The 24,207-nt window shown below is 48.3% G+C and overlaps 1 protein-coding gene across 4 annotated transcripts in view; it reads left to right on the forward strand.

Moving 5' to 3' along the window:
• Positions 1 to 24,207, forward strand: part of LOC146785218 (uncharacterized) — a 1,495,909-nt gene that overhangs the window by 583,383 nt on the left and 888,319 nt on the right. For all 4 annotated transcript variants that reach the window (XM_085634134.1, XM_085634135.1, XM_085634133.1 and 1 more), the window contains exon 8: positions 5,262 to 5,352. In XM_085634134.1, coding sequence (XP_085490260.1) covers positions 5,262 to 5,352 — 91 coding nt within the window. The remainder of the gene's footprint in view (positions 1 to 5,261; positions 5,353 to 24,207) is intronic.

A 24,207-nucleotide genomic window follows, 5' to 3' on the forward strand; every position in this document is an offset into this window, starting at 1 on the left:
ATTGATTGAATCAACGAGGGAACCAGTACTTCCCCTGCGGACCGGTCAGGCGTCTGGGCTGCCTCCGGCTCTAAGCCGATCCTACGGTTGCTGCACTCTGGGGAAGCAGATGGTTTACTCCAGTCCTGTGGTTCTGAAAACTCCATCCCGGCTTCTGAGTTGGCAGATACTCCGCTTGCAGCAGTGGAAGAGGGCACGGGGACTCATTCTGCACCCCAAAACCTATCACATTTCTTTGCTTTAAAGCCCATCTTCAGAGTCGGCCTCAATAGGACTCCTTGTACATGAGAATAACAGTTCCCTGACTGTCCCCATCCCATCACCTTCTACCCGCCGGCAATCGTATAACTCTCCTCAGTCCATTAGTCTTAAAGTCATCCTCAAATCCCAGTTTTGTGCAAAAACGTCTCTGTATAAAAGCACAGGCGTGTCTCACTCTCCATGGTATGCTACTTGAAACTACAGACTATGGCCCTCTAAACAAACACTCCAGAAATTCCAGCATGTCTTCCCTATGTGTAATGGATACAGCTGCACAACTTTGAAAATGTGAAACGGTCTCAGTCATCCAGGTCCTCTCTGCACAAGTGTCTATCTATTTTCTTCTGAAAGGTTTTCAATGATATTTCCACCACTATTAGTCTGCTGTTAACGAACTGTAAACTGCCATCCAGTGCTTTTACTTTCACCTCTATGCCATCAGTCTTCATATAAAGACTTTGCAACAAACCCAATAATGCTTTCACACCATTCAAACGATTGGATTATTGCTCACCAGTGAGACCCTGTGCTGCAGGCATCTCACTGCTACTATGAAACCTGGATTAAAAAGAGTTCTCTTTTGGTAGGTAGGCTCTTGCTTCTTTCTAATTTAAATAGCCCTCCATTGCCGGGCTTCTCCTATTTGGTTCCCTGTTTTTTCACTGTGGTTTTAAACAAGCTTTGTGCAGCTGTTCCTCCTTCCTCCACTTTGTACATTTTCAGATGTACTAAAGGCTGCTACAGGTTAATGTCACCCACAGTGTACTGTGGCAGGTGAAATTGTGTGCTGTTCCCAATGTAGAGAAGAGATGGAGCTTCCCTGATCACGGCCACCTCCCATCATTACAGTGCTGTGCCAAGGCTCTACCATCTATCTCACTGGTTTCTGTGTGGCATCGCCATAGCTGTCAACACTCCCATCCTGCTCCTTCAATCAATTAATCAATCAATCTATCAATCAATCAATCAGGGGTTTAAAAAGCGTGCTACTCACCCGTGAAGGTCTCAAGGCGCTGGGGGGGGGGGGGGGGGGAGGCAGCTCAGGCTCAGTCGAGGAGCAAGGTCTTGAGGTCCTTCCTGAAGATGTGCAGGTTAGGGGTGCGTCTGATGCTGACCGGGAGCTCATTCCAGGTTTTGGCTGTGATGTAGGAGAAGGCCCTTCCTCCTGCTTTGCTTCTGCGGATGCGGGGTTTCTCCGCTAGGGCGAGGACGGCGGATCGGAGAGTTCTTTTGGGTCCGTGGAAACAGACTCTATCGTTGAGGTATTTTGGGTCCGATGTTGTGGAGGGATTCATATGTGTGGGTGAGAAGCTTGTAGGGTATTCTCTTCTTGACCGGGAGTCAGTGTAGGTCTCGAAGGTGTTGCATCATGCGTTCGTGCCGTGGGGTCCCGAGGACAAGTCTGGCCACGGCATTCTGGATGGTTTGGAGCTTGTGTAGAAGGGTCCTGTTGATGCCGGCGTAGAGGGCGTTTCCGTAGTCCAGTCTGCTGGTTATGAGTGTGTGGGTGACGGTTTTTCTGTGTTCGGTGGGGATCCATTTGAAGGTCTTTCGGAGGATGCGGAGGCAGAAGCTGGTGGAGGCGACGGCGTTGATCTGGCGTGTCATGGTGAGAGAGGAGTCAAGGATGATGCCGAGGTTCCGAGTGTGGTCTGTTGTGGTGAGAGGACTCCCGAGGGTGGAGGGCCACCATGTGTCGTCCCAGGCGGAGGTCAAGGGTCCCAGGATGAGGACCTCAGTTTTCTCAGTGTTAAGCTTCAGGCAGCTGTCCTTCATCCAGGCCGCGACGTCCCTCATTCCTTCCTGGAAGCTGAGCCTGGTGTCCTCGGGATCCTTTGTGAGGGAGAGGATGAGTTGGGTGTCATCGGCGTAAGATACTATGTTGAGCCCATGCTGTCTTGATGATGGCTGCGAGGTGGGCCATGTAGATGTTGAAGAGCATGGGACTGAGTGATGATCCCTGTGGTACTCCGCAGTTGATCTCTGTGGGTTCGGAGATGAAAGGTGGGAGTCTGATCCTCTGGGTTCTGCCAGAAAGAAAGGATCAGATCCAGTTGAGAGTGGTTCCTTGTATTCTGGCGTCGTGCAGTCTGGCTGCGAGGGTGTGGTGTGAGACTGTGTCGAAGGCTGCGGAGAGGTCTAGTAGGATGAGGGCTGTAGTGTGTCCCTGGTTGAGTAGCATGCGGATGTCGTCAGTTGTGGCAAGGAGGGCAGTCTCGGTGGTGTGGTTGCTGCAGAATCCGGACTGGGAGGCGTCTAGGATGGAGTGCTCTTCAATAAATGCGGTCAGCTGGGTATTTACGACTCTTTTGGTGATTTTGGCAGTGAACGGGAGCAGAGAGATGGACCGGTAGTTCTTCAGGTCCGTAGGGTCGGCCATGGGCTTCTTAAGGAGGGGCTTGACTTCTGCCTGCTTCCAGTTGTCAGGGAAGGTGCCGGATTGGAGGGAGGCGTTGATGGTCCGTCCTAGTTCGGGGGCGATGGCGGTGATGGCCTTCTGGTAGATGTGAGGTGGGCAGGGGTCCGTGGGGGCTCCAGACCGGGTTTTCATCATGGTCGTGGTGATGAGTTCCACCGTGGCGGGGGTCTAGGTGGTGATGGTCAGCTGGTGGTCAGCAGAGGGGGAAGGGGTGGTGAACGGCGTCTGGTCACTGAAGTGGTCGTAGAGGGTCTTGATCTTCGGATGGAAGTAGGTGCTGAGCTTGTGTCAGAGGTCCTGGGATGGTGTGACGTCCGTCTGTGGCCTCGCTGGGGGGGTTGGTGAATTGCTGTATGACGTTGAAGAGTTCTCTGGCGTTCGTTGTGTTGGTGTCGAGTTTGTTCCTGATGAAGGTCTGTTTGGTGTCCCTTATGAGCTGATGGTAGTCCTTCAGGGCGCTCCTATGGTTGTTTAGTTCTTCCTTGGTTTTCCGGCTTCGCCATATTTTTTTGAGGCGTCTGTGGGTGCACCTGGCGATTTGGAGTTTGGTGGTGAACCAAATGGCCTTCAGGGGGCGTTGTTTGGCAGGGTTGCGGAGGGGGGGTGATCTTGTCAGAGCATCTGGCGATCCATCGATGGAGTTCTTTGGCTGCGGAGTTGGCGTCTATCGTGGTGGAGGGGGGGTCTAGGAGGAGGGTGGAGTTGAGGTGTTCCTCTGTGATTTTGCTCCAGTTCCTTTGTGGCAGGCGTGGGGCCGATTTGGGTGCGGTGGTGATGTTGAAGGTGAAATGTACGATGTGGTGGTCGGTCCAGGGGGGCTGCGTGGTGTGGCTGAAGTGGATGTAAGACCCTCCTGCGAAGATGGGGTCGAGGGTGTGTCCTGCTCTGTGCGTGGAGGTGTTGACGAGCTGCTTCAGTCTGAGGTTGGAGAGGTTGTCGAGGAGTGCGGTGGAGTCGGGGTCGCTGCGGTTGGAGAGGTGGAAATTCAGAGCTCCGAGTAGGATGTAGTCCGTGGATGTGATGGTAAGGGGTTTGACGAGGTCGGTGATGGCTGTTGTGGCCAGGGAGCAGGGTCCTGAGGGTCTGTAGGCGAGGGTGCCGCGGAACGTTGTCCTGGGGGAGGTCTGAATTTGGAAGTGGAGGTGTTCTGTGTTGGAGTGAAGGTCACTCGTGCTGGAGGTAGAGATTCAGAGGGAGGTCTTGTGTGTGATGGTGGGTCCTCCTCCTGGGCGGTGTGAGCGGTCCTTCCTCTGGATCTTGTAACCGTCGGGGATAGCGATGGCGATGTCGGGACCGGAAGTGGCTTTGTTCCAGGTTTCTGTGAAGAAGGCGATCGTGAAGAAGGCGACGTCGGGCGCGAGGGTGTCGATCTGGTCCCAGATCTCTACGGCGTGTCTGAGGAGGGAGCGCACGTTGAGGAAGATGCACGTCAGGCCGTCGGTGTCCCAGGCATTCGGTGAACCTGCGGCGGATGTGGGGCCACTGTAGATGGTGAAGGAATAATGGCAGTGTCTGCAGGAGAAAGGTCCATCGGTAGTGTTCGGTGAGGAGTTCTGGCAGTCTGGGTGTCTTCCGGGGTTGAGAGCGAGGAGGGTGGTGGCGGCGTATCGGTGAGGCTCCGGGGAGCCAGGGGTCTTGGCGCTGCCCGCAGTCTGGTCATGGACGGGCGCAGACGGGCTTGCCTTAGGCGTGCCCGCTGCGCGTGTCCGCTGCGCGACCGTGCAGTGGTCTGCATTATGTAGGGGAGGGGAGGGACGCTCAGCAGGGAGGCTGGAAACGGGCGAGGGCTGAGCGAAGGCGCCGCGGGTCAGCAGCGGCGGGGATCAGGGAAAAGGGAACGGCGTGAGTAGTGAGAGGGGCAGTGGGGACTACAATGCACAATAAGAGGGGGGAAAAGGAGAAACACAGTGACCGGGACAACAAAAGCAACAATGAGGGGAAAAGATGCCAACAGTACACTCAGAGGTCAACAGATACCGTGATGTGGCAGGCGGGCAAACAGCAGCCTCGAACCCAGGCTGGGGCTCAGCGGCGGCATCAAAGTCACAGGCAGACTTTCATCCTCATCTGCACTCCACCATCACCAACGAGACGTAAGTGACCGCCATTTTGGTTCAATATGGTGCCAGGAGTGGAAGCTTCATTCTTAGTCCTTTGCCCTGCGCTGCTCTGTAGACCCCACTTTCTGATCAACAGGAGCAGCACTGTTTTCAGCTTCTCTAGGAGTGCCACATCATCAAGGTGACTGCTGTTGTGCAGCAAAACCCATCAGGGATACCACTGAAGCACAAACTTAGGATTAAAGATGTCAACTGCAGCTTGTTTGAACACTCCCCCATTGCTAAATGTGTTTTTTAAAGGTGTTTGTGTCCAAGGGCGGTCTTCTGCCAAAATATAAGGAATGGGGCATGGAATTATACTAACCAAGCAGTTTCTTCAAGTCAGAAAAGATTGTCAGGCTAAAATCAATCTCATGTGTGAATTTTAGTTTTGATGCAGTACCTTCATGTTATTTTTACAGGTAAGTTATTTAAATGGCATGTTAATATTTACGGTTCTCTTGTGTTTATTTTTTCTACAGGTTTCTACATTGGTTTACCAAATGAAGGAAACACCTGCTTCCTCAATTCCTTGCTGCAGTGCTTGTATCTGACACCAGAATTTAGAGACAAGTAAGAACAAAATTGTGGGGTCTAACATTTGTCCCTCGTGAACGATGTTCTCTATTTTTCTCTGTGTGCGGAGTCAAAATGTTTCCAGGCACACTTTTCTCAACTGTGGGACTGAAAGTAGTGATTATCTACTTTTCCGACACTTGTGCTGAAAAAGCAATCACATCTGAGGTATGCTGGTGACCACAGTGGCGGGCTGACCAAAGAGGTATGAGGCTTAAATGCCTTAGTGAAGGTCGTTTTCTGAAAACAGCAACACAGAAGGAAATGTGTTCTCTTATGCTCCTAACAGGGTTCTAGTTCTATGATCTAAACATTTAATTTTCACTGATAAAGACTGAGATTGTGGAGCAAAGGGCAGCAAAGGTTCGTTTTTGCCAACAGGAAAGAGAAAAATCTGCCTCTTAAATGAAAGCAAAGAATCTCCTGAAATGTGATAGTTTCCAAAGGATAGTCCAGAGTCCTGTCCGCTTGGCACTGAAAGCAAACATTGTGTGGGAATTTCTGATCCACAGGTGCAGGGAGGTCTCCCCTCACAATGCATAAGGATTTTCTGGTCTTGCCTGCAGCACGGGCTATGATTAGTAAGAATGGACAGCGGAGCAGCAAAGTAAAGAAAGCTTTTGATCACAGCACTTTTGAGTTGTTCACCTGGATTTGTTACGTTATCTAGGTTTTCCCTAATCATGACTGAGTAGATTTTCCTTTAAATCTCAGGTAAACACAGGTACATCAACTTAGATCAACAGCGGTGAAAACAGACATGTTATGACCTATGCATCTCTTTCAGACTTATTTGGAGAGAATGTGTGTTTGATACGTAACAAACCTGCTATAAATTGTCAGGTCATTTACTGGTTGTGAGTTATTGGCACCGATATCCTAAAATGAGCATACAAGACATCCACACTCTTAGTTTTAGAGGACTTTATTTAGATTCATTTTACTTGGTTTTTCTGATATTCCCACAATAGGTACATAAAGATGTCAATTGTGGTGTGACATGTAGGATAGCTTGGAGATGTGCTTTTGCTCATTTTCCACAGTCTCTCAGGGTGTCACGGGTCATGTGAATGTAATGAATTGTACGCAAAGCAGGTTGGTCGAAATGGCAAATTTCGGGAGGGGGGCATCTTCACCTCCCTCTACTCGTCATTGTTCAGGGCTCCCAATGGGAAGGAGATCCCTGATGGGATTCTGGGTATTTCTTATTAAGGAATGATATACTCAGGAAATGTCTTTCCTCCCCAGAGTTTCTAGCGTCAGCTTAACGACTACAGGGTTAGGTTCTTGGATGGCTACCATTTCTTCCCGAAATGGCTTCAAAGTATGCCTTAGTTGTCAATAAACAAAAATGTGTCCAGTTTAAATCCAATGTCGGTCTCTCAATGGTTCTGTTTAGCAGCATAAAAGCATGGAGGCGAGTAAAATGTCGTAAATCCGCTCAAGTACAGTGTAACACATAGCGGCTGCACAAGAACCCAAATCGACACCCAATTAAAGGTTAGCAGTTTTATTACATATTTTAAAATAGCTGTACATTGACAAATCTTAGCACAAGAGTATAAAAAAACAGGGGAAACAGAAAGTAACCAAACCTCCTAAAAAGATTCACCCAGTGGAGCATGAAAAGAACTATTAGTTCTATGACGATTATGCATGGGATGAGAAAACAAAAGTTCAAGTCTCCTTGCACCAGCACTTCTTCTGTATACAGCATTCAGTCCTGACTATCCCTACCGTACTCTAAAAGTGGCATCCCTAAGTTAGGATAAAGCAGAAGGGCATTAGAGAAAAAAGGTGTCAGTCGGCAAAGTCTTCCTAAGAAGTCGCTTCGCCATACGATGGGTTTGGGGCATGAAGCCACGAACAAAAGAGAATAGATACAGTAGCATTCATGTGCTCTCTGTCAGGATGATAAGCAGGAATGGGGGGGGTCTGTCCTTCTCTACAAAATATCATATACTCAAAGTTGTGTTCAGTGAATGTCACATAATGCTTTTCTTCTTATAGACGTCACAATGGGCTCTGCCACAAACTTTTCCATGACGTTGACTCCCTTCACTGCTTTCTCTGCGCACTCTTCTCTGTAGCAGCTCGTCTTGGTCTTTTCTCCTTCTCCCGTGTGAAAACACCTCCCTCCACTTTAGATCCCAATATAGCCCCATGTAATGAAGCCTGCCAGATGTGCCAAATGGAACAGAAACATGCCCTGCCAAAGTAGTGCTTCTTGTTTTAGCTTACTTTCACAGCTTACCTGCATCAGGGCCTTACGCTTTGTATCTAATGTGATTATCGTAACTGGGTAGCAGGGCAGGGATCACTGCCCCTTAGAGAAGGTTCAATACACTAGGACCCTGAAGTAGCTCAAGCACCAGTTTGTGAACAGAATCTTCCCTACTACAAAAAAGCAAGTTATTAATGGTAATGAGTTGGGTCACACAGTAATAGAATGGCATACCGACCACTATCATACAATGCCATAGCACATTTTTTGAATGGCATCTCTGCCAACCTAGCTACAGACATGAGCATGCACTCCTAACGAGTACCACACGTAAGGTACAAATCTTTCACTCTATCAGTCCCCCCTCGACGTTAAGTCATCACAAATCATCCTACCTCATCAGATAAGCCTATCAATGATCATTTAGGAAGATAACCAACCAGAAGGACCAATCTAAACAGATGTGGTTGCCATTCTTCAGTGCCCAAACTTCTCCATATGCCTCAGATTATTGTAATAGCTGTCCTGCATCCTCTCTATTCTCCTTTTCCCTCTGGTTCCTTTCTCTCTGTCTCACCCTATACCACTTAAACCCCCTCACCATACCAATCAAGCTAATGACACAGATGGAGACAATCAATATGGGCCGCGCAATATATCCAAACAATTCACTTCCTAGACTTGCAAACCACATTCCAACTGCACCAAATCCTTGTCCTACTTGTCGTAAGCGCCTTCAGTATCTAAGTCCTTCAATTCTTGATGTAAATCTGTTATGTTACTAATGTACCTCTGCAAATGTTTACTCCTGTCAGGGATGTAAGTACAGCAATGTTAAACCTTAAGCATGCGACAGACTCTGCCTTCCTTTGTGAGCAAAACATCTAAAGCAAGTCGGTTTTGCATCACCATAGCCCTGACTGAAGCCATCTCGCCATCTATAAGCAACAGAGATTTAGCAGTGTCAGTAGATAACTTATCAACTATGGTAGATAACTTCCTAATCTTGATATCATTCAACACCACTCCCAAACTGGGTATCATGGCTCCAAAGATGTCGCCCACAATCTCTCCCGCATTCAATCCACATTTCTGTCTAATAGTTGTTTCTCCACTTAAGGCCTGCAAATCCTCCTCATGGTATATATTTGGAAACACCACAGTCTTCACAAATACCTTACCATTTTCTAGGCAATCTCAAATACGCCTTCTTTCCACATACAAAATATACTCCTAGTATAACGTGAACAGTGTAGTCCAAAAACATTTTCCATGGGCCATGGACCTGAAACGTATGGTCACATTTGCTCTTTCCCACAAACATGGAACTATATCTACTCTCAGCCTGCAGGATACAAAATCTCCCCCTGTGTTGCCAGTCCAAAGCTAGTGGTCCTGAACTCTCTGGCGCACGATGATCCAACTCTTCCTTCGTCCAATAAGGAGACTTGCAAGGTTTATTCCCTTCATTCACTACAACTCTATATCTATCTTCTACTTGATCTATCAACTTCTTCTCTACATCTATTAGTGTACATGTTAAATTGTGTCTATGTGCATAAGATGTGTCTAATGTAGCGGTGGGACAAAATAATTCCCTATCATCTCAATTGTCTTCATGGTGTTATAATTGTTCCAATGGTTGATGCCTGGTACTTAAGAGAGTACCACGTCATAGTTGAAAAAATAATATTCATAATGGCCCTTCTTATAAATATACTAAGGAGCAAACTACAACTAATGCCATAAGTCACAGGCAAGTGGCAATAAGTAATGCCTTCCTCTACCGATGCGGGTAACTGCATGCAAACATAACAATATCTAGCTTCCATAATGTCTACATACTGATACAATAGCCTAGCATAAGTGTTAAGGGTGTAATCTCCCTAAGACAAATCTACATGGAGATGTTGTTCTCCTTGAGCAGCAAAATACAATCCTTGTCTGATCCTAGAGTAGCTCTTTTTCGAATCCCTGGCATCTGGGTAACCACCTCAGGGACAAGTACCCTAAGGCTCACCTCCTAAGACTTACTCTACTATTAGTATCACTATCACTGCCACTGCAATGGTTGCAAGTGTGCCTATGATACATTTGCACCTACGGTTCGGATTTCCAGACTCCATTTTAAACATGTTAAAACCCAAAATTCTAGTGGAAACACAGCAACCACAGAGTCTCTTTTCCGTTAGGCTCCACTCGAACAGAGCAAGAAACACAAACGTCTCTTAAGTGGGTTTTGGACGCTTTTGTCTCTCTCTCACTTTTTCTTCCAGTTTCTCTTATTTCTTTCCCTAAATGCACAAGTTTGTAACACTTCCTTAACCCTACTCCGTCTTCTTCTAAGTGTAACCCCTAATTTTATTCTTTGTCCACTCGGGTCTAGGTAATCTTCTTCTTAGGTACTTTTAGCAAAGTTAATAAAGGTAATTCAACATCTCTAATAAGTGCCGAACCCAATTGTTGTTCAACCAATTGCAACAGATCATCTCTCAACTCTGCTTCTTCCGCCAATGCTGATTCTATGCCTAAAGGAGGGAAAACGACGTTGTTCAGAATCGGAGCTCTTAGGCCACTCAACCTTGGTGAGTATGGAACGGCCAATGAAAGGAGAGCATGCACTTCAGTCCCACGAATCTTCAACAGGACTTTGATTATCAGCACTGATCTCCCCAAACTCACCCTCGTCGGCATTGGCAACCAATTACGTCCACTTGGGGGAAGAGTACCTCCGACAAGGTACTCTCTCTTCGATCTCTTTGAACTTAGTCTCTGACCTTCAGTTTCACTTTTTTAGAATTCGGACGTCTCAGCAATTGGTGCAAGCCCTCTCTTGGATGCAAGCCTCAGATTCCTTCTGTGTTCTTTTTTTGGTCAGGTCTCGGTCAGGTCTGTCCTTTATTTGTACTGCACTTGCCCTGTCCCTTCAACTGCTCCCTCATCAGGGTCGGATTCTTCTTCAGACACCACTGTCCAGCCTCCTTCAGAGGCGATGTTGGACTTGACCATTTTCGCAGGGTCATCCCAGAACATTTTGCCTTCCTCCTGTATTTTTTCAGACCTGTTGGTGGTTTTATGACTCTGGGCACATTATCACTGCTGATCAGTGCTAAAGTGTATGTGCTCTCTCTGGTAAACTTGGTAAGATATGTCTACGCCTGTTTGGCATATTTAATTTACATGTAAGTCCCTTGTACCATGGTATTCCATATTCCCAGGGCCTGTAAATTAAATGCTACTGGTGGGCATGCAACGCTGCTTGCACAACCCACCAAAGTAGCCTTTCAAACCTGTCCCAGGCCTCTGCCGCTGCAAAGCCTGCGCGCGCGGTTTACTGCTGCAGGGACGTGGCATGGCACATGGTTGTCATGCCTGCAACTCCCCTTTTACTACATGTAAGTCACCCCTAAGGTAGGCCCTAGCTAGCCCTATGGGCAGGGTGCTGTGTAGGTAAAAAGTAGGACATGTGCTTTCACTGTGTGACACGTCCTGGTAGTGATAAACAGCCTATTTGGTTTCTCACTGCTGTGAGGCTGCCTCTTATAGGGTTGCAGTGAGAATTCCCTGATATGTGCTTCAGTGGTAATTTCTGATCTGAGAGAGTAGCGTGACCATGTTTGGTATGTTTGGAGTAGTGATAAATCCCACTTATTGGTGAAAGCAGATTTATTACTACTATTTTAGACATGCCACTTTTAGAAGTGGACATTTCTGTGTGCTTATGTGTCTTTGTTTCCCTGCCTGGATGTGTATTGATCGTCTGTTTCTAACTGACAAGAGAGAGGGGATGTGCATTCACTCCAGCCAGTCACAAGGGGGGTTGAGGTGCGTCCTGCCTTTCCTGGGTTCAGGGAAGACCTGGCTTGGCAGTTTGGGCTGGACTGTTACCATGAGGCACAGGGTCAAGACTGATTTGCATATAACTGGGTCTGAACTGAGGTGGCAAAGTGAGCTAAATAATGATGATGGATTCAACCCAGATCTGTGACTGGGGGTGAGTGTCTGAAAAGTTTCAGTGCTCCGTCCATCATCTCCTTGTGTTTGCTTTCTTTGCCCTAAGTTGGCAGGGTATGCCCAGACGTGGGTCCCTTGCTCACTTTGCCCTGGATTCAAGCTAGCCTGGATGATGAAGGGTGTTACCCAGAAACCGGTCCCAGGATGCTTGTTTCCGGTTCAGGGAAGACCTGGCTTGGCAGTTCGGGCTGGACTGTTCCCATGAGGCACAGGGTCAAGACAGATTTGCATATAGCTGGGTCTGAACTGAGGTGGCAAAGTGAGCTAAAGAATAATGATGGATTCAATGCAGATCTGCGACTGGGGGTGAGTGTCTCAAATGTTTCAGTGCTCCGTCCATCATCTCTTCGTGTTTGCTTTCCTGGGCGGCTCAGCACTAGGCTAAATAGACATTGGGTGAATTTAGAGTAGCCGGAGGAGTTTCCCTTGCACCTGAATAGGCCTGGTCTGCATTTGGAGTGGTGGGAGGAGTTGCACCTGCACCTGAATAGGGCTGTGCCTGCCTTCTCCAATGCTGTCTCTGACCCCTATGGTGTGTCTGGGACCAGGGCTTACAATGTAAATGTGGGGCGTTGTACACTTCTATAATGTGTCTGAAGTGCCCACAGAACAAAGACTTTGGCACTATAAATACTGGGGCTGTGACCCCATAAAAAGAGACACTGCATAGACTTGTAACCAGAAGGCTGCTGGACTGCCAGGAGACTTGATTATTCTGGGGGGCTGACCTGCTGTCTGTTGGCTGGGATGAGGACTGCCTCCATAACTCTTGTGCTGACCTGCCTGCCTGCACCTTGCTGGTGGGCCCCAGTGTTCTCCCAGGAGTGCTATTATGCCCCTTGTCCTTGGAAGGGAATAGCGTGGAGAGTGTCTTATTTTTTGGGGACTCCCCAGTGCTTTTTGGTTCATGGAAAGTTCCTGGTTCATGCTGGAACTGCTGTGTGCCTCACGTTCTGGTGCTGTGCTGAAATCAGAGCTCCGCATGCTTTCTGGGAGCTCCGTGTGGTTTCACCACTAGGGAGGCTGCCTTGCGCTCCCCGGGGTGCTACTCGCCGAGGCTGAGTTCTGGGCTGAGCCCCCACCCCAATGAGAAGAAGGCACAAAGTGTGGCCCCTCGTCATTGATCGAGTGCCGCAGGAGAGCCAGGCATTGCCTCGCAACCTGCTGAAGTCGGCGGCGCGCGAGGAAGGAAGGCGCACACTTGCCCAACAGGATACGTTGCCAATCGCCGAGAGCAGCGAGGAGGGTCTCCTGCCTCAGACCGCATCGCACAACCTGGGGGGCCCGCAGCGGCTTTGGAGGCCTTGTGTTTTATTTAACAGAGGGGCCCCCGAGGGCCTCAGGCAAGTCCGAGTTGGGGGCAGAGTAGCCCCATGGCAATCAGCTGTACCGCCAGGTCGCGGCCAGCTCCATTGCACCCCCGAGTGTACTGCCACTGCAAGGTCACACAGACCAGCCTTTGGGAGTGGAGGGCTCCCTCCGTGCGTGACCAGTGCAGGTGCCTTCCTCCTTGATTTGGACATACGTGGGGCATTGTTGCAGAATTGTTGGGACGGAGTGGAACCTCAACTGAGGTCCCCGATTCCCTGCAAGAATCCACCGCATTCCCTGTTTTAGGCGGGCACGTGGTCCAGAAGCCTATGGAAGGGGCACAAGGAACCCAGGTACCATTATAGGAGCGTCGGTGTCACTCTTAGGATTGCTGTAACGCACGGTAATGTGTATACTGGTAATTCATATGTGTTGTGCCCTGCTGTAATGTTGCATATTGCAGGGGTAGCAACAGTGAGATAACATGTGTTTCTACCTCACATACTGCATATATGTGTCCTGATCTGGATGTATGACGGTTGTTGTTGCCTTTTACTGGCCATAATAACAACTATATTTCCAGGACCAGTAGGATATTGTCATGTATGTTAGGCTAGGCCTGTCATGTATACCCCTTTTTGGGTTGAGCCTATAACGGCACCGTGCACGCGCTGCTTGCTCTGCGAGGCATGCAGTAATGGAGAATAGAGTGGAATCCCCGCCCACTCTCCACCCCTTTTTTTTAAACTGTTTTATTGATAACAAAATGCAGCAGTGCAAGGCATTATACACACATTTTTGGCAACGTTACACAAAATTTCAGCATAGTTTCACAACATTTTCAGGATCAGGGATACAGAAATCTGTTATTTTAATGGACGTGTCATCTTCCATAGTGACAGCAGTGTACCGTGGACAACACTGTAAGAAAACCACCAATCGGTCCACCAACTATAGCATCTTATCCTCTGCTGCCCGGTGTGGGGCCTACCATCGTCTCTCCCTCTCTATCCAACAATGCTCTTCTCTCCCTCTTCAGTTCCACTGTAGGAGAAATGCAAATCTCACCCCTATATTTGTTCCACCTTCCCCACTTATGGTCCCATTTTCGAGGGCACCCCCTCCCTTCAAACACCGTTTTTCCGGCAATCATGGCGTGGTCCATGTCCTTCACTCAGTCTCTTACGTGAGGTGTCATGTCTGCCCCCCATTTCTGGGCAATATTGCATTTGGCAATAGTCCAACCCATCATGGCCCACGACTGCTCTGCCTACGAGAGGTCAGTGGCCAACCAAATATGTAGGAGGCAGAGTGTGGGAGACGGTTGAATGAGTTTGTCACAAGCCTTAGCCAGTTGTCGGGTAACGTCCTTCCAATACTGTTGTATGTGCGGGCAGTCCCAGAGAATATGTGTGAATGTGCCAGTCTGATTGCACCGTCGGAGGCAGAGCGGATCAGGTCTCCTACCCAACCTAAATAACAATCTGGCGTCAAAATAGACTCTATGAAGAATCTTGAGCTGGACCAGCCAAAGTCGCATAGGAAGTGCCACCTCTCGGGGAGAGGCCAGCACATCTCTCCAATCCTCGTCGGCCATCTCCCCTAGATCCTTCTCCCAGCTCGACCTTAGTTTCAGCATTGGGTCGAGTCGGTTGTTCACTAATTTTTTATACATGAGGGAAATGGCCTTGCGGTCCATTGGGTCCAGCAATAGTCTGTCCTCCATCGGTGAGGAATCCGGAAGGGGGGTGCCCTTCGGGAGGGTCGAATCAATAGTATGGCTAATTTGGAGATAACGAAAAGCCACTGAAGAAGCAAGTTGATACTTATTTTGAAAGTCCGCAAACGTTGCCTTTTTGCCTTTTACCCACATGTCCCCCACTGTAGAGATTCCAATCATGTCCCATTTATCAAAACCCGGACAGGTACTGAGGCGGCCCAAAATGTCGGGTTCCCACAAGGGAGTCGCCTTAGTCAGTCTCCCATGCCACCCCAGCCTACGCTGGACTCCATGCCACACTTCCACCATCCGTGCCGTGGGGCCAGTCAATTGCAGCTTCTGATGTTTTGTATATAGAGCCCTATTCTAGCCCCCCTTACCCATTAGCCAATGGTCCGGATGAAAACTAGGGTCATCATGCGGCCCGAAGACCCAGCTATTAATGGCCGTCAGCTGCGATGCCTGATAATAGAGGCGCATGTCCGGCAATCCTATACCTCCGTCATACCATCCCATGGTAAGTTTGTTTATGGCAATCCGGGGAGGTCGGTCCTCTCACTGCAATCCCCGCACCACCCCTTCAATTTACAGAAAGTAGGAATCAGGAACCGTTTTGTAGGGCTTAGAGAAAGCGTGGCAGGGCGAGCATTTTAAACAAGGATGCACGTCCCAAGAGAGTAAGGGGCAGTGCTCGCCAATGCTTAACATCCGATCTAAACCTCTGTAGGGGCCCCAGCAGATTCCGTTCAAAAGAGAGTGCAGCGTTGGATGTAATAAAAATGCCCAAATATCGGAAACCCTGACTATTTGGGGGCTCTCTCCAGAGTGCATACATATGGGATTTGGACCAATTCATCTGGTACCCTGAATGTGCACCAAATATATGAAAGATGTGTAACACCCGTCGTATCGAGTGCGCTGGAGAAGCCAAATAGAGCAAGACATCGTCCGCATAGAGCGAAATACGATCCTCATCGTCGTTCGTCCATTTGATGCCCCTTATGCCCGGGTCTCTCCTGATCCATACAGCAAGTGGCTCTAGCACCATGGCAAAGAGGAGTGGCGACAACTGGCAACCCTGCCTTGTGCCACGACCAAGGGGAAAAGAGGCGGAGCGATGATTGTTAACCGAGACGTGCGCCGTGGGTTGCGTATATAGCAGTCTGATCCATCTAATCAGTTTGGGTCCAAACCCCATACAAGCCAGGACAGCAAACAGATACTCCCATTCTATAGTGTCAAATACCATCGTGGCATCGAGTGACAGTAAAATCGCTTCCTCCTCAATGGTGTCTATTCGGCCCAGTGCTCCATGTACACGTCATAGGTTCCGAGCCGTGTTTCTACCCGGCATGAAGCCCGACTGGTCTGGATGAATCAAATCCTTAAGATACGGGAGTAATCAGTTGGCCAAGAGTTTGGCCAGGATTTTGGCTTCCACCGTGATCAGTGAAATAGGGCGATACGATTTGCAATCCTCCGCTGACTCACCGTGTTTGTGAATAACTACAATGGCAGCCGTACGAATATCCGCTGGGAGGAGCTCTGATTCATAGCATTCATTACATAGGTTCAGTAAGTGGGGCGCTAACTCCGTTGCCAGTGGTTTAAGAAGCTCGATAGGAAGTCTGTTAGGACCCATCGCTTTGCCAGCCTGAACATCTTTTATTGCTTTTTGGACCTCTAGCTCAGAGATGTCAGCCTCCAGTGCTTCTCTATCTTGCTGGGAAATGCATACTACCTCTATAGTGGTCAGGAGATCAGCTGCCATTGAGGCTTGTGAAGCCTGTGGGACTCTATATATTTCCTCAAAATGAGACGCAAAGGCATCAGCTATACCCTGTGGGTCAGTTATCAAATCATCATCAGGGCCCTTAACTGCGCACTCCCATCTCGCCGCTTGTTCCTTGAGTTCCAGCCACGCCAGAAGTTTACCCGTGCGCTCACCTTGTTCATAAATCCGGTGACGAGTAGCTAGGGAACGCATAGTGGCGTCCTCCAAAAGGAGCTGTCTGTAATCCTGTCTTTTAATTTTGACACGATGCTGAGTGTCAGGATCAGGGGCCCGATAGATGGCCTCTTCCAATTTCAAAATTTCCCTTTCCAATTCGACTACCCTCCGGTTACGCTCGGTTCTGTGGCCCACCATCAGAGACAGCGCCCTACCCTTAATCACCGCCCCATATGCACCCAGAGAGTCACCGCTGACTCTACCGAACCCACATTTTCTTCAAAGTAATAGTCTGTATCCTGCCGAAGATTTTCTTTAATGTGAGTTGTCTTCAATGTCCATGGCTGTATCATGATGGGGCCGGGACGTCTAGTGTGTTGTGAACCAAAGACCGTCAAAACTAGGGAGTGGTCCGATATTCCTCGCGCCAAGCAAGTTGAGTCAGTGAAATGGTTTATGTCTTGGGCATGAGTGAACAGATAGTCGATACGGGATTGGCTACCATGTACCCATGACTGAACCGTGAAGTGTGTGTAGTGTGGGTACGACCATCTCCATATATCTACCATCCCCAAAGCATTAGTGAAATCTTGGAGTTGTGAGCCTTGTGTCGGGTCGCGTCGGGACGGGAACTGGTTGAGTAGGCTGTCCATAGTCAGATTAAAGTCACCCCCCATGACCAGTGATCCTATGGGCAAGTCCAACAGCAACACCCCAACATCCTTCAATGTTAGACGTTGTAATCCTAGCGGGGCGTACACTGAAACCACATTAATGATTTTACCCTCCCACGTACCTGTGCATGCTGCGTACCTGCCCTGAGCGTCTGTCCAGGTGTTATGTACCACGTAGGGGCACCCTTTGCGTAGGAGAACCCCCGCCCCTCTAGACCCTGTGGTAAAACCCGAATGTGCTACCATGCTGTATCCCTTCTTGTTCAGGGCCATGCACGAATTCCCTATCAGGTGGGTCTCTTGTATCAGAATTATGTCAAGCGCATACCGGTGTATATATTGTAAGACAATGCCCCTTTTAATTTTGTCACCCAGTCCATTTATGTTCCAGGTGGACACTCTAATACCTTGACCAGATGCCATCAGAATATGCTAACAATACCACAGTTACATCGGATAGTTCAATGCTCCCTGTACCCCCAGAGTCTGCCATCAGAGCGATCCCAAGTTTGACAGTTTGCATTACAGTGCCATGATCATAATGTTAATGTTTAAGATTTTGATGCCAAATAAGATGTTAACAGTCCAATAGTCATTACTCATTGCTGCAAAAAACTCAGAACCAAAAACTTCCCAACAGAACAAACCTACTCCTGTCCATCCCAGTTGAGGTCTCCCCCCCCTCCCTGCCTCCCTGCATAACAGGACTAGAACCGCCCGCCACTCCCAACATGCAGAGTGCCTGTCGCCCACCCTTAAACAACTTCAGGGAACGTGCGCAACCCCCACTCCCAACCACAAATGCATACATTACACAGTAATCACCCCGGCCCGACCACCCCCCGAGGTAAAACACAAATTGGTGGACCCACTTGGCCCACCCTACGCCTATGTAATAGTGTCCACTTACAATCACTGGTACACCCTGGCCTACTCAGTTGAAGTAGAAACTCTAGGACAAATTAAAGGGAGAAAAACAGTTCAATAATCATGACATTAAATGACCCATCAGGGCCTTGGTCCAACCCATCAAACTTGGGCTCACTTCTTAAATTGTCACCGGGACCTTTTGACCCACCCAACTAAACCATTGTATCTTAAACAGGTTCAATTGAGGAACAGTACTTGTGCCACTGCACTAAGTCACTCGTGAGGGCTTCCATAGTTTGAAGTGCATACAACTTAGTCTTACCAGACCTCAAGTTCAGCGCCCCCCCTGAGTGTCCCTGGGAATCGGCGTCAGAGTGTGGAGGAGAGCGTCTCTCCTGGCGCCAGTCTTCAGTTCCATCAGCAGTGGAGGGCCCTTTGTGCGATTTCTTTCCGACCGTGCTCCAGCCTTCTAACCAGTCCCAAGCATCCTCTGGCGGAGTGAAAAACCACAGATTGCCATTGGCTTCCACCCTCAGTTTGGCAGGGAACATCATTGCGTATTTAACCTCTTGGTCCCGGAGGGCCCGCTTCACCTCCAGGAAACTGCGGCTCTGTTTCTGCACCCTCAAGGTAAAGTCCGGAAGGAACGTGATCTTACTGTTCTTGTAGTTTTGTGGGGGGGGGGGGCCATTCTCGCCGTCTGAAGGATAACATTGCGGTCTCGAAAGTTAAACACCCGGGCTAGGAGCGGCCGCAGGGGCACACCCGCCTTCGGCCGGCCCCCCGGCACACGGTGAGCCTGTTCAATTGAAAAGCATTTGGAGAGACCTCGTGGTTGCAAATGTTTAAGAACTAGTCCCTCAACAAAAAGATCAGCGGCCTGCCCCTCAGCACATTCCTGCACACCAAGAATGCGGACGTTGCTACGCCGCATTCTTCCTTCGTAGTCATCCAGCTGCAGAGTCATTGCCTCATGAGAAGTACGCAACTCGGTAATCTGTTGTTTAAGAAGGGTGGTATCTGTAACAAGTTCCTTGGCGGTGCTCTCAACTGTGCTCAATCGTTCCGTAGTTTTCTTCATATCTTCCCGAATCAGAGCCACCTCTGTTGCCACTGTGTCGATCCGCTCCTCGAGGGAGGTCCTTACCATCGTGGTAGCCTCGAGGATATCTTTATTCGTGGGTTCCATGGCCTCATTCGGGGCCACCGTCCCCCCGATTCTCATTCTGTTGCTTGTGCCATGTGAATTTATCCAGCTTGGCCTGCACCGTCGTCCGGCTATTACGTCATGACGCCATGTCATACGCTTCTCGGTGGTCGCCACATGGTGTCGGGGTGCGACCATTACTCCCCGCCGCCTGCATTGGAATCTTCCACTTGGCCTGTCGGTTTTGGCGTGGGGCACCTCGTTTACAAGTCACTGGCTCAGTTTCACTTCGACTACTTCGTCACGGTGGAATCCACACTGTCCAGCTTGGCCCTGTTCTTAACAGCTCCCTGGGCCAGCTGCACAACCGGAACCAGGTGAACCTCCTCTCCGGTTAGTCACCAAGGCTCAGTCGTCTGTATCACCCGCTGTGCCTCTTTCAGCCGGGCCACCGAGTGGGGAGTCAGTAATCCAAATGAATCCACAATGTCACACCATCTCACTTAGTACCCTCTAGTGCAGCGGCGGCGGATCACCTCTTCCCTCCCGGCGGTGTGCAGGTATCGTTATATCCTGTCTCTGTCTCCTACCGGGCACTGGCGCTCACATGGGAGCAGCACTGTGCAGTGATGCCCGCGCCGGTCACTCAAGGCTGTGGGGAGACCCAAGGAAGTCCAGGACCACTATCACCCACAGCCACTGCGATTCTCAGGGTAGTGCCATGTTTAATTATGTGGCATATGGGGTCCAATTATTTCAGTCTCCGGGGCTGCGGGGGCGGCTTCCACCCGGGTTTGCAGTACTCACTGTGACGTAGACACACGATCTCGGCGCGGGGCCTCTGGATCAGCGGTGCAAGTGTGGCACCTCTGGGTCCTCGGGGCTGCTTATTTCGCCCAACAGTCAGTAGTTGCGCTGCAGGACGCAGTCCCGGCGACAAGCTATGCTCCGGTTGTAGCTACGGCCTCCACAAGGTCCGGGCCTCAGCAGCGGTCTAAAGTAGCACGCCCCCGCCGCCCGGCCTCACTTCCACCGGCGAAGGTGTCTCCCGGTGATCTGATGGGTGGAGCGCTCTCCGAGATAGTGTCCTGATTTGCCCCAAACTTCGCCCACACCTCTTAGGCTGCCACAGCATACAAGGAGACCCTCAGGGCGAGAATCCGGCCAGGGGACTTCAATTTAATCGGATTTTTGGGAGTGGCGTTCCGGAGCTAAGCTACCGAGCGGCCATTCCCGTCTGTGGTTAGCCACGCCCCCACCCATGTTTTTAATTGGCTTGTGTCATTGTCTTTCATAAATGCTGCCTTGTCATTGATTATGAGGCTTGTTAGTCCCTCCTTATTATGGCCATGTCGTCATTTGTACCCTCCCACGGCTACTAGCCCTTTTACTTTGAGTGTTACGCGGTATAGTACTTGTTAGCACTACTTTGTCTGTGCTTCCCGTTCTCCCTCCCGTTGTCTGTGATAACTACAGTTTGCGTAAATGCGAGCCCTATTGCATTGCAAATGCTTGTTTAATCTTTGTACGCATACTTTATCAGCGCAGCACCCGTTTCACGAGCGCTGCGCTGCTTTCGGTTTCATTGTTTTTCTATTTCTCAACTTTTGTTTGTAAAAGCGCCCGCGCCGTGCTTTCACGTTAATGGTGGCCACGCCCCTTTCTTGAGACGAGGGCAGTCTTAGGAAAGAGTCACTGCCGCTATTAACATGAAAACGCTGCACGGGGCGCTTTTGCAAAAAACTATTTCCGATGCAGTAGGTCTCGCATTTTCCAGAGTTAAGTAATTACAAGACCTATTGCATCGGAAATGCTTGTATTTAAAGCTAACATCAATGCAAATAAAACTCTAACAGAAGTGATTGCATCCCAGTGTTGGAAAAAAATGAATCCTGCAAACACTATTATGCTCAAATTTGAGCGAAAAAGTGTTCAAACGTGGTGTTATAAGCAGCACAGAAGGTAATAGGTGCTGACTCTACATAACGCTGAAGAAAGTCTATTGTTGTTCTTTGAAATGTTTTCGGAAATAATGCTATGTAGATGGCGAAATACCATATTTAGTTATCTTTTTCATTTGCGTGTTGTCAACACTTCTAATAAAACGAGTAAAACATTTTTTTGATTAAATGTTATAAGCAGCACCAAGAAATAGGCGGCGTTCTGACACTCCATAAGCAATGAAAAACACTCGACAAAACCACGGGGCATGCAAGAGCGCTCTCACCATGCATGCCAACACTGCTGATTTGAAATAGCATTAATTTAGCTGCTTTCAGTTTAGACAGTTTACCGTTTTGTTGAAAGTTAAAGAAACAATTCTACAAACAACCATGCCATCGGTTCCCCAATATTTGCATGTTTGCTGGTCCCCCATAAGCAGCAGTGTCTGCACCTACACTCTGCTTCCTTGCACACCCACTCCGCAACAGGCAAGTACCTTCAACAGCTGACAAATGTGTACCCCACTTATGCTACTTTACAGGCCCATTTCAAGGGTTTGACTTTTGCAATCCATCGGCATGGATCATACTTTATCAGTGACTGGTAGCTACCTCTGTAGTGATCTCTCGTTTTAAGAGAGCTGACATTTTCCTTCATCATTAAGACGCCATCAGGCACGCAATCACCCACCTGAACAGATGAAACCACTCTTGAGTTCTGTCTGCTACAGGCTGCTCGTACATGGCACTGACGAGAGGAGGGAGCTTTGTCTCCTGTAGCGGATGCGCCATCTACTGGCAGCTAGTGTGCAACAGACAGGAACATAAATTCAATAATAAACCAAAACCGGCTGTTCTGTGTGTTTGTGAAAGTTTATATAGCTGTTGAATCATGGTTTTTGCCAAATTAATTTTTTATTGATAAGTGGGTCGGCTAATTATCAAGGTCATACTTGTTACTGTAGTGGCCATCGTGGACTGTAGTATGTTTGGTTTAGGGCTGCAAACGGGTGACAGCAGCCTGAGGGAATGTGTGTATATATATATATATATATATTACCTACTGGCGGTCGGCAGTAGGTAGTTATAGTTAGGACCTATTTTCCATAGGAAATCCGCAACATTCTATTCCCAATAAGTCTGGCGCCGGTTGGTGAAGCCTTGCGAAATTTTCCAAACTTTTGGCCAGCTCCGCTACTACCCTTAAAGTTTTGTGGTGATTCGTCAGGCGGGGGCCGAGAAAAAAGGGGGGTCCCAAAACGCGTTTTCCCCATGCAATTTCCCATAGGATCTGTTGTCGCAGCTACAGCCCGAACCGCTGAACGGAATGATACCAAATTTGGCAAAGAGGTAGTCCTCAGTTCAGACTCGTGCCTTTTGCATAAATGGTGTGAATCCGTTCAGTAGTTCCTGAGAAAATTAGAGTTACAAGTACATAAATATCTATGGCCGGGGAGGATCCGCGGACCCTACCTGCACCGTAAGCGCACCCTCCCCGAACCGAGCGCGCACCCTTCCGATCGCGCGCTGAATGCTAATTGGCTGTCGAGTGTCTCTCTACATTCGAAACCAGGAACTGTTGGCGGCCATTTTCTGCCTCGGTAGAAGCGAGGCTGAAGATGCAAGGGGAATAAGTGTGTAAAACATATAAAGGGGGCAGAGTGGAAATACTCTGACCCTCTAGAGGTATTTAGGGGGTCCCAGAAGGAGCCCCTGGGGCCACCTTTTTAAAAAAAAAAAACGGCGAAATGCGCGCACAGTGCGCGCATCCTATCGCGTTGGGTACGCGGATCCACGGAATGTTTTTTAAAAAAGACAAGAAATCATTGGTTGTATGACTACTTTGTACACTGAAAGGTAGGGTGTATATTTCTGTTTTTTAAAGGTATGATTCTTATTGGTTAACAAAAACAGATTGTAAGAAACATTATATATGATTAGCTGATATGTTGAAAAGTGAAGCACACTTCCTCTCTTGTGTAGGAACATTGTATGCTGAACTTCTGACCTGTGTGCTTAGTGCAGTGTTCCATGACCTTTTTCTATGGTAAAAGGCAGAAGGCAGATTGGGGGAAGGGTTGAAATGTCTTTCAGTTGGAAAGGGTTGAAATGTTTAACCAATAGAAATGTGTGTTTGCTTTTGAGTTTATGTGTGAAGGATTGTGATTTGATGTTTACATGTATATGTGTGGAAAATGAAACGGAAACTTTTCCATTCTTTGTTTTTGCTGAGAGGTGTACAGTGCAGAGATTCCGTAAAAGAAAATATGGTGAGTGACTGATATACTTCTTAATCTACAAAATAACTTGAAAGATAAGTTATTTAATTGTGAGTATGTAGACTATTTTGATTTTAATCAGACTAATGTATTTCTCCTGCTAAAGTGTAGGGAGTACTTTTTTTCTCTACAATCTTATTGACAGTGTCAGTGCATGTAGAAACCATTCTGTGATAAGCATTTGTGTTTTTCATGTGTTTGCAGACAGATAAATGTGCTGTTTTTATATTTTGGTAGAATTAGAAACCAGTCATTGTTTATGAATTTGTGAAATGTTATGTTTCTATACTAAAATGTAGTACTTCTTCTAGATGAAGAAATGTGTTTTGGTATAGTGCAAGGGATAGTGTTGTTTGTCTAGAATCACACAGTGAGTCTGTGTGCATTTGGGAACCACTGTGAGAGAAGCATTTGGTAACATCGTGTATTTGCTGACAGATAACTGTTTTAACCTGTCATGTTGTGAAGTTTTAGTAGCATTAGAAGACAGTTATGGCTTATGATGTGATTAAATGAGTCAGGCTTTGACAGAAAAGTGCAGTCCTGAAATATGTAGATTGTGTGCAGTTCCCTTACCACTTGCACTGTAGTGAATGAGTTTTGGTAAACTCCTAGGGATAGTGGTGCTTGTCTAGAATCAGTGTGAGTTAGTGTGTTTTTGAGATCAGTGTGAGAGAAGCATTTGGTGACATCATGTATTTGCTGACAGATAACTTTTT

The sequence above is a fragment of the Triturus cristatus genome, chromosome 11, assembly GCF_964204655.1.
Source record: "Triturus cristatus chromosome 11, aTriCri1.1, whole genome shotgun sequence".
Lineage (NCBI taxonomy): Eukaryota > Metazoa > Chordata > Amphibia > Caudata > Salamandridae > Triturus > Triturus cristatus.